The sequence below is a fragment of the Mus caroli genome, chromosome 14 (assembly GCF_900094665.2).
Source record: "Mus caroli chromosome 14, CAROLI_EIJ_v1.1, whole genome shotgun sequence".
In the NCBI taxonomy this organism is placed as follows: Eukaryota; Metazoa; Chordata; class Mammalia; order Rodentia; family Muridae; genus Mus; species Mus caroli.
In genome coordinates this window covers 45,969,409-45,980,005 of record NC_034583.1, presented here as the reverse complement: position 1 = coordinate 45,980,005, position 10,597 = coordinate 45,969,409, and the positions used below count along the sequence as shown (strand labels likewise).

The 10,597-nt window shown below is 48.9% G+C and overlaps 1 protein-coding gene across 1 annotated transcript in view; it reads left to right on the top strand.

The window, feature by feature from the left end:
- Positions 1-1,724: 1,724 nt before the first annotated feature.
- Positions 1,725-10,597, top strand: part of Haus4 (HAUS augmin like complex subunit 4) — an 11,950-nt gene continuing 3,077 nt past the window's right edge. The window contains exons 1-6 of the mRNA XM_021181863.2: positions 1,725-1,916; positions 3,830-3,903; positions 5,944-6,086; positions 6,192-6,323; positions 6,973-7,107; positions 9,924-10,020. Coding sequence (XP_021037522.1) covers positions 3,849-3,903; positions 5,944-6,086; positions 6,192-6,323; positions 6,973-7,107; positions 9,924-10,020 — 562 coding nt within the window. The 5' untranslated portion in view covers positions 1,725-1,916; positions 3,830-3,848. The remainder of the gene's footprint in view (positions 1,917-3,829; positions 3,904-5,943; positions 6,087-6,191; positions 6,324-6,972; positions 7,108-9,923; positions 10,021-10,597) is intronic.

Below are 10,597 nucleotides of genomic sequence, written 5' to 3'. Positions count from 1 at the left end.
TCACTGATCTTTCTATACAACCCTGGCCTTCCTGGAACACTCTGTATAGATCAGGCTGTCCTCATCTGCTTACCCTTCCTCCCAATCTCTGGGGTTAAAGGCACGAGCCACTACCCTTGGCCCTAGAATGTTCTAAAGCAGTGTTTTTCAACCTTCCTAATGCTGTGGCCCTTTAATAGATTCTCATGTTGTGGTGACCCCCAAACATACATGATTTCCATTGCTTACTTCATAACTGTAATTTTGCTGTTATGAATTGTAAACACCTGTGTTCTCCAGTGGTCTTAGGTGACCCCTGTAGGGTCGTTCAACCAACCAAAGGTGTCTCCACCACAGGTTGAGAACTGCTGTTCTAAGGAAAAGCCAAACAGCTCCATTTCCTAGCACTTTTGCTCCATCCTATCAGTTTGTTCTCTGATGCAAGTGATCTAATCACTGGGCTAGGGAGATGGCTCAACCATCCCTCTTCAAGTAAACCTGGGTTGGATTCTCCACACTTATATGGTGGTAACTGTAACCGGTTCCAGAGGATCCCACAGCAGCAAGCATAAAAAGTGGTTCACAGACATATGTGCCAGTCAAACACCCACACACGTAAACAACAGTAAAATAAAAACGTAAAAAGAGCTCTAATAACCTTGAAGTCGTTTATTTAAGACTTTCATTTTTTTTCAGATGGGCAACTTCAGCATAGTGCCCGGGCCTAGCTTTGAATTCTCGATCTTCCTAACTCAACCTCCTGAGTAGGGGGGTGGAGGTGGGGATGAAGGATTAACAGTACAGCTAAACATCTTATTTACCAAAAGAAGTCACCTCCTGATGGGGTACCCTTAGTTTTACAAAACCAGTGTAGGCATAAGTAGGAGTGAAGGAAGGATGATGGGAAATAAGGGATGTGGGAATGGGGCAGAGCAGTTAACGCAGCTCAATGGGTAAAGGAGCTTGCTGCCAAGCCTTTGATGTCTCACTCCCAGAACGTCTTCTGACCTCCACAGCACACGTAGGACACACAGTAAATAAAACGTGACTTTAAAAAAATAACAGGGGCTGGTGAGATGGCTCAGTGGGTAAGAGCACCCGACTGCTCTTCCAAAGGTCCGGAGTTCAAATCCCAGCAACCACATGGTGGCTCACAACCATCCGTAAGGAGATCTGACTCCCTCTTCTGGAATGTCTGAAGACAGCTACAGTGTACTTACATATAATCAATAAATAAATCTTTAAAAAAAAAATAACAGAGGGAGCGCGGAAGAGGCTAGGTAGGTTAAGAAATTCAAGAGGTGAGGCTGGAGCAACGTAGGAAAAGGATCTGAGTTCAAGTCCCAGAACCCAGAATCTGGCAGCTCACAAGCACTTGTAACATCGGCTCAAAGGGCTCTGGCTCCCTCTTCTGGCCTCCGTGGACACCGCCCACATGTGGCATGCGCTCGCCCACATCGACAAATTAAAAACAAACCAGTGGGGGAGTAGTGGCGTTCACCTTTCCTCTCATCCATCGGGAGGCTGAGACAGGACGATCTCTGATACCAACAACACATTGGCTCGACCTCCGAGCACCACAGTGGCAGGCCTAAGCTTCCGAGCTGGGCTGCCACCTCTATATAACCTTCCGTGCCTAGTCTTCCCCTACGTTAAATGGGTGAAGTTCCGACTTCCAGGCTCCGAGCCGCTACCGCGACAGTTGCGCCGAGAGCGCGCTCCCGGGGCGGGGCTGCGCCAGGCGGGAACGGAGGCCCCGCCCCGTCCTGTGCCCGGCTGATTTAAGACCGGGTTGTGTCTACGCTGGCGGGAGCGCCCATCCCGGGCAGGCCCCGGCCCCAGCGCTTCGGCGGCGAGCCGTGCAGGTTAGCGCTGGACGACCGCGAGCTTGCGAGGAGGCCGCGCTCGCCCTTTAGGACTCCTTGGCGACCCAGACGGTAGGTCGGCGCCGGAGAGCGCGTTCTGCATCTTGATTATCTCCGGCCTTGTAAGGGTCACCTCTTGTGAAAACAGGACGATCAGTCTGCGTCCAGTACAGCGTGCAGGGGAACGGCTGGAGGGCTCGAAGCACGCCTGCGTCAGAGTTCGGCGCTCTGCGCTCCTGCGCGTGGGACCTCGGCTCCCTGCGCAGGGTGGGGGTGCAGCCTAAGGTCACGTCCTGTGGGCGGCTCCGCTGAGGACCCCTGGGCGGTTGAAACCCTCGTGGCTGGGTGCCTAACTTGGCCTGCAAAACTTTATTTGTAGGTGTAGTTCAACCACATTCTGAATTGGTAAAACGGAACTTATTGGTAAAACATAACTAAATAGCTTTTGTTGACAAGTCGATTGTTATTAATTCTTGATGCTTCATGCAAGGCAAGAACCGTTATCGCGGCTTTGCAGGTGGAACAGTGTTGGCACCTGAAAAGGGAGCGTTTCACTTAAACTCACACAGAAAACATTTGGGGGGGGGACGGAGCCACAAATTAATGCCTCGAATTGCGCCTCCTCAGCTGATTCCTCTAGACCACGTTACAAAACAAACGGCTAGTTGCTTTCATGTGACTCATAAAAGGAGCGAATAAACCAATGTTCTGTGGACGTGAAGCGTTAAGTACTAATAAGCTTCAGACTGGGGCTGCCTAGGGCTCAGCTGCCATTTGGAGGAGAGGGTAAAGCAATAAAGGAAAGAATGGGCAGGCAATGTTTGTGTTGCTGTTGAGTTTCTCATTGCTCTCTGTTGATGACATTCTTTTTCAAGGTGCTCCGGGTTCTGGCAAAACACCTATCTATATAGCTATGTCCCCACACTAACCACTGCAGTGCATTGTTGAATGGCCTCTTCTCATGTTACTGGAAAAGCTGTTGTAGTTCAAGTGTCTGTCGCTCTTGCTCCCGGACAGATAGCTCTTTCATGAGATGACACTGACAGAGAAGCACTAGAAAGAAACTGTGATATTTCCACAGTTGAGCTATAAAGGGGGCAAAAGGCATACTGGGACCCACACCCCTTAGTTTACTGGGAACATGACAGCAACAGTTTGTAGCTCCAGCAAAATGGTAGTGGTAGGAAGACGCCTTATATTAGAACTTAGTGGACTGGGGGGGGGGGNGGGGGGGGGGGGGGTACTGGCAGGTTTTGNGTCAACCTGACAGCTGGNGTTATCACAGAGAAAGGAGCTTCAGTTGAGGAAATGCCTCCATGAGATCCAACTGTAAGGCATTTCTCAATTAGTGATCAAGGGGGAAAGGCCCCTTGTGGGTGGGACCATCTCTGGGCTGGTAGTCTTGGTTCTATAAGAGAGCAGGCTGAGCAAGCCAGGGGAAGCAAGCCAGTAAAGAACATCCCTCCATGGCCTCTGCATCAGCGTTCTGACCTGCTTGAGTTCTAGTCCTGACTTCCTTTAGTGATGAACAGCAGTTTGGAAGTGTAAGCTGAATAAACCCTTTCCTCCCCAACTTGCTTCTTGGTCATGATGTTTGCGTAAGGAATAGACACCCTGACTAAGACCCGCGGGTAGAGGTGAAGTAGAAGTGGTTCTGTTTAGAGTCATCCTTTGGACAGCTTGGGAGAGATTTTGTTCTTGGAATGGAAGGTATTCTAGTATTTATTTGTGTTTTTCCATAAAATGCTAAAGAATTTGGGGACCCTGATGTCTGATATAGCCCTGCTCTATAAGAGACATCTCTGAGCCAGATGTGGTGGCATGAACTTTTAATCCTGGCACCCAGGAGGAAGAGGGGCAAGGTTCAAGGCTTGCCTCTAGCACAGAATTTGAGCCCAGAGTGGGCTTGTGAGACTAAGGAAGCTTGAGCTGGAGCAGCCAGGGGTTTGTTCAACTTGCTTTTTCTCCCATTTGCTTCCATACAGATAATACCAAGAAAACGAGATGGCGTCTGGAGATTTCTGCGCACCTGGAGAAGGTGTGGAAATGCTGCAGCAAGGTAAGGGGGGTGTCCTGGTTAGGGTCTCATTGCTGTGAAGAGACACCATGACCAAGGCAACTCTTAAAAAGGGAAACACTTAACTGGAGTGGCTTACCATTTCAGTCCATTATCATCATGGCGGGAAGCATGGCAGTGTGCAGGCAGACATAGGGCTGGAGTTGCTCAGAGTTCTACCTCTTGATCTGCAGGCAGCAGCAGGAGACTGTGTCTCACACTGGACATAGCTTGAGTATATAGAAGACCTCAAAGTCCGCCTCCACAGTGACACACTTCCGTAAGGCCACACCTCCTAATGGTGCCACTTCCTGTGGCCAAGCATTCAAACACATGAGTCTATGGGGGCCATACCTATTCAGTCTACCACCTGCAAAAAAAAAAAAAGGCCTGGGGACTTTTCCAGAGGTCTCGTCCAGATCCTTGCCTCCTGAGATGACAAAGGTTCACAAGGCCCACTAGAACGGTTACACTCACAGCACCCGGTTCTGAGGAAAGTAGAATCTAGGAGGTTCTGGGGCACTCTAGTAAGAAGCAGGTTGGACCAACTCTTCATACAGATTCAGTACCTGTGACTGCAATAGATGTGTCATGGCGATCTGTTGCCAAGGGAAGGGTGGCTAGCTTGTCCCTTTTCTGTTTGTTTGTTTGTTTGTTTTTGTTTTTCCGAGACAGGGTTTCTCTGTATAGCCCTGGCTGTCCTGGAACTCACTTTGTAGACCAGGCTGGCCTCGGACTCAGAAATCCGCCTGCCTCTGCCTCCTGAGTGCTGGGATTAAAGGTGTTCACCACCACACCCGGCCAAAAAGATTTATATCTTATTCTGTAAAATGACTTTGGACATAATAATCCAAAGCATAAATGTGTATGAGTGTGTGTGTGTGTGGTAGATAATAGTAAAAGATGTCAGCAGAGCCCCCTGGGAGAGAGATGGGGTAACCAAAGGACATGCCGACCTCTCCATGATCTTTCTCTCATATCTGTGCTGCCTGCAAGGTTTACCCTGCTCTGCTTCTAAACAGTTAGTTAATCTCTCTTACCTCTCTCAGCCTTGCTTGAGTGAATGAGTGAGGCCTTCTCCACAGTTGGAACTTGCATATCTGTTCCCCACTTCCTTAAGAACTCTAATGATATTGGCCAGGCTTGGTGTTGCATGCCTGTAATCCCAGGGTTTAGGTGACTGAAGCAGGAGGATTACAGATTCAAAGCCAGCCTGGGGCTACATAGAAAAAAACGTAAAAAAGCAAAGTTTCTAATAAGCGTCTGAATGAGGGATTTTGGTTACTGTGGTGAACCATACTAAAAGGTTCTCTCTTTTTTTTTTCTCTTGGAGCTGGGGAGCCAACCAGGTCCACAGCAAGCCTGATCTATCACTGCCCTATACCCCCAATCCTGACATTCCCATTTACCAAGACCTTACTTTGGAGCTCGGGCTGTAGCTCACGGTAAAGCCTTTGCTTGATGCGCTCAAGTCCCTGGCAGCACACAACCCATAGTTACTCCTCACATACAGAGTGAATGCTTGCTAATCTGAGGGCCAGTTCTGCTTTATTTGTGATTTATGTTTTGAGGCAGGGTCTCACAGTGTGACACAGGCCCCCCTGCAGGTCATGTAGCCCAAGCTGGCCTCGAACTCCCAACTCTTCTGCTTCCTTCTCCCTAACACTGCGATTCCAAGTGTGTAGTACCACATCCAAATACTTGTTTTATTTATTTGTTTGTTTGTTTATGGGAGCACTGGGGCATAGAGACCAGAAGACATCCTTCAGGAGTTGGTGCTCTCATCCTGTCCTGTGGTTTCTGGGAAACAGACTCCGGTCATTAGGCTTGGCTGCAGGCATCCTTACCAGCTGAGCCGCTGTTAAACAGCCAGCAACTATTTATTTTCGGCAACATCTCATTATGCTGTCAGGCTGATGTCAGATTCTTGTGCTTGAAGGACCCTCCCACCTTGGTCTCCTGAGGAGCAGGGACTTGGGATGAATGTCATCATCGCTCCTGGCTTCTAGGTCTGTGCATTTGCTTTGTCGTTTTTTTTTTAAGTGTGCGGTAAGCAGTTTCCTCCGTGTGCTCTGACGGAAGAGGATCTCATACAGAATCCGCATTTCAGCAAGCTATTGCTCAGTCTCTCCCAGCACGTGGATGAAAGTGGCTTGAGCCTCACACTGGCCAAGGAGCAGGCTCAGGTAAGGCCCCTCACTGGGACGAGGGCTGAGAGGAGGGACTGCAGGAGGAGGGGAGAGTCCTTGAGAGAGAAGCCGTCTCAGACAGGGGTTCCGTTTTGTTTTGAGGCGTGGAGTGAAGTTCGGCATCGTAAGACAGCATGGCTGAGGTATGAGATCTTGCAGAGAGTTATCCAAGAGCTGCTCGTGGACTACTACGTGAAGGCCCAAGACACAAACCTAACCTCCGAAGACAAAAAGGTGAGGCCGGGGAAGCAAGGTAGGTGCTAAGTCCAGGGATGAGAACAGCCAGTTGTGGCAGCATATGACCGTTACCCAGGGATTGTGAGGCTATGGAAAGAACTAGAATGTAGAAATTTGGGGCTAACCTGGGCAACACAGTAAGCCCCTGTAGGAAGAGGGAAAGGGAGAGAGGGAAGGAGGAAAGAAAGGAAGACTGGACAGGGGGAGAGGGAGGGAGGTGGTGGGAGCCTAGTAATTCAGTTTTCTGAGGTGGCCACTCGCTTGAGGACCATGGAATGTGTGAGAAGAAATGATTGGGGTGGAAGACATGGGGATGAAGTTCTTTTTTTGTTCTTTTGAGAGGGTGTAGCCCTGACTGGCCTGGAACTGGTTTTATAGACCAGGCTGTCCTCAACCTTAGAGATCTGCCTGCCTCTGCCTCCTGATCACTGAGATTAAAGGCCAAGTCAAAATTTTTGTGTTTGTTTGTTTTTATTTCAAGACAGGGTTTCTGTTCGTGGCTGCCCTGGAACTCACTCTGTAGACCAGGCTAGCCTGGAACTCACAGAGATCCTCCTGCCTCTGAATCCCAAGTGCCAAGATTAAAGGCATGCGACACCACTTCCCAGTTAAGTCAGAAGTCTTATGGTCTTTTTTTTTTTTTCAGTTTCATGAGACCCTTGAGCAGCGGCTGCTCGTAACTGAGCTGACACAATTATCCGGTCCCGGGCAAGAGACAGAGTTGCCCCCGCTGCTAGGTCTGGAGAGGGCCGACCTTCTGGAGCTCATGCCGCCCTCCCAGGTTGGAAACAGACACTGGATCAAGTGTCTGTCTGTCTGTCTGTCTTCCTCTTTTCTTTTTCAATAGGACCTCATGTATTTCAGGTTGGCCTTGGATTTTGGATCCTCCTGCCTACGCCTCCCGAGTGCTGGGATTACAAGTGTGCACCACCGTGCTTGATTTATGAGGTGCTAGGCGATCAAACCCAAGACCTCTTTTTTGTTTTGTTTTGTTTTTAAATAGATTTATTTATTATATGTAAGTACACTGTAGCTATCTTCAGACACACCAGAAGAGGGCATCAGATCTCATTACAGATGGTCTCGAGCCACCATGTGGTTGCTGGGATTTGAACTCAAGACCTCTGGAAGAGCAGTCGGTGCTCTTAACTGTTGAACCATCTCTCCAGCCCCAGACCCAAGGCCTCCTGTAAGCCAACATTTTCTCTGTTTTTTCCTTTTTAAAAAAATTATCCATCACTCGGGAGGCAGAGGCAGGCGGATTTCTGAGTTTGAAGCCAGCCTGGTCTACAAAGTGAGTTCCAGGACAGCCAGGGCTATACAGAGAAACCCTGTCTCGAAAAAAACCACCCCCCCAAAAAACCCCCCCAAAATCATCATCATCATCATCAGTTTATGTGTTTTGCCTAATTGTATGTCTGTGCACTACATGTATGGAGTGCACATGGAGGCCAGAAGAGGGCATCAGGTTTCCTGGAACTGGAGTTCCATGTAGGTACTGTACTAGGACTTGAACCAGAGACCTCTGGAAGAGCTTCTAGTGCTCGTAAGTGCTGAGCCATCTCTCCTGCCCCTGAGATGTTCTTATTAAGCTTTACTGTCTTCCTAAAAATGCTACATATCGTGTGGTCAGACCCAAGGAAAACATTACACAGAAGACAGAGGTCTGTAGTTCTACATCTTGAATCGCCTTACATGATGACTGTGTCTGAGGTAGGGTTTCCATTGCTGTGAGCAGACACCGTGACCAAGGCAACTCTTATAAGGACAACATTTAATTGGGGCTGGCTTACAGATTCAGAGGTTCCGTTCCTTATCAAGGCAGGGACATGGCAGCATCTAGACAGGCCTGGTGCAGGAGGAGCTGAGAGTTCTGCATTTTGTTCTGAAGACAGCCAGAAAACTGACATCCTCAGGCAGCTAGGAGAGTCTTAAAACCCACCCCCACAGTGACACACTTCCTCCAACAAGGACACATCTCCAAATAGTGCCACTCCCTGGGCCAGACACTTACAAACCACCACAGACTGGATTAGCCCGGTTCTGCATCACTGCCCTCCTTGGTTTAGCTGGTGTTCCTTCACGGAGTCCATGTCTGAATCTGTGACAGACAATTTTAGGCGATTTGCCCAGCCATGGTAGTGTTTCTGTCAGCTGAGGTGCTCCACTTAACTTGGGGTAGCCCTGTCTGCACCTGGCTGACTTCTAAAGGTCTCACCTGGCCACACAATGTGTGTGCCTTACTGAGATACTTCAAACGCAGACAAAGTCTCCAGTATCCTCTCGACCTGCCTCTCACTGGAGACTGAGAGTGAAATGCAGTGTTAAAAACAACGCATGCAGCGGGGCAGTGGTGGCGCACGCCTTTAATCTCAGCACTTGGGAGGCAGAGGCAGGTGGATTTCTGAGTTCAAGGCCAGCCTGGTCTACAGAGTGAGTTCCAGGACAGCCAGGGCTACACAGAGAAACCCTGTCTCGAAAAACAAAAAAAACACAAAAAACCAAAACGCATGGTAGTGGTATTCTACTCTGTATTCAGTCTCATTTTTTAAATATATGTGAATGTTTTGCCTGTATGTATGTCTGCACCACATACCTGCAGGACCATCTCTGCAGTCTTCCCCCTTTTAAAAACTCTTGGGGAGACAGGCCTAACTGTACTTGAGGTTGGATGAGCCCTTTGTGTAGATCAGACTGGCCTTGAACTCAGAGAGATCCACCTGCCTCTGCCTCTGCCTCCTGAGTGAGCACCGTGAACAACGGCATGCTCTGCCACCCCGGGCCCATCCCTTTGGTTTTTCTTAGGGTATCATAGGTCACTGTGAGGACATACAGCTCTTGCACAGAACCTGAGTTAAGTTCTCAGCACCAACCTGGGGTAGAACATAACTGCTTATAATTCCAGCTCCAGGGTCTACCTACTTCTGGACTCTATGGGCACCTACAACTCAGGTGTGAACATTCACCCAGACAGACATAAACATATAAGTGAATCTTTAGCAAGATATCCTAACACTTAGAGGTAGAGGCAGGTGGATCTCTGTAAGTTTGAGACCAATCCGGTTTACATAGTGAGTTCCAGGACAGCCAGGACTCTGTAGAGAAACCCTGTCTCATGCAAGCAAACAAACAAAAAACCACCACAAACAACTCCCCCAAAAGAAATGAAAATAAATATAACCTCCATGAGCACTCTGAACAGTGTGCATGCAGTGGGTGATTGATAGCTTTATTGTATGAGCATAAATCACTCCCAGGGATGGGGAGCTAGTTCAGGGGTGGAGCCCATGTACCTAGCAAGCTCAGGGTCCTGATTTCAATCTCCAGTATGATAAGAATAAACAACTGGTAGGATTCCTCTGTATGGCTAGAGCATAATTGGCTTGCTTAGTGTTTGTTCTTAGTTTGTGTTTTTGAGACAGAGTCTCATGTAGTCTCTGGCCTTGAATTCCCCATCCCGCCTCAGTCTCCCAAATGTTAGAATTAGTGTACCACCATTCCTGGCTCTCGTGATGCCATTTGTTTGGTCATGAGGCTCTCTGTGTTCTCATACCCACTGGCAGGTCTTCCTCATGCTAACAGTTTGTGTGCCTCTAGGATTTCGTGTGGATGAAAGCCCGGCTCCAGCTGGAGGTGGAGGAGCAGCTCAAGAGGAAATGCTTCACGCTGCTGTGCTACCATGACCCCAGTTCAGGTGTGAGCCTCCCCGGCCTGCTCGTGTGCCCTCAGTTCCCGGGCTAGCCAGCTTTTTCAGTTTGATGTGGGTGTGAGACAGGGCTTACTCTGTATTCCAGGGTGTCTAGCCAGGAACTCACTATGTTACCCAAGTTGGTCTCAAACCTGTGGCAAGCCTACCTCAGGCTCCCAAGTGTTGGGATTATTGGCATGGCCCACCATGCCAAGTTTAGACTCCTCGGAGACTTTAGAATCAGAAATGATTGTTTCTTTCCTCAGGAGTGGGTTTAGAACAGCTCTCGTCAGGTCTCCTTTAGCCATGAAATCGATGATTTCCCACTTAGGAAAAGTTGAATTGCTTCCTCAGGAGGGTCAGAATGGCAGAGAGAAGTCCAGTATATCCGTGTCTCCTTTTATCTTTATTTTGTGGTTTAAGAATGTAGGACTGCAAGCCAGGCGTTGGTGGTGCACGCCTTTAATCCCAGCACTTGGGAGGCAGAGGCAGGAGGATTTCTGAGTTCAAGGCCAGCCTGGTCTACAGAGTGAGTTCCAGGACAGCCAGGGCTATACAGAGAAACCCTATCTCAAAAAACCAA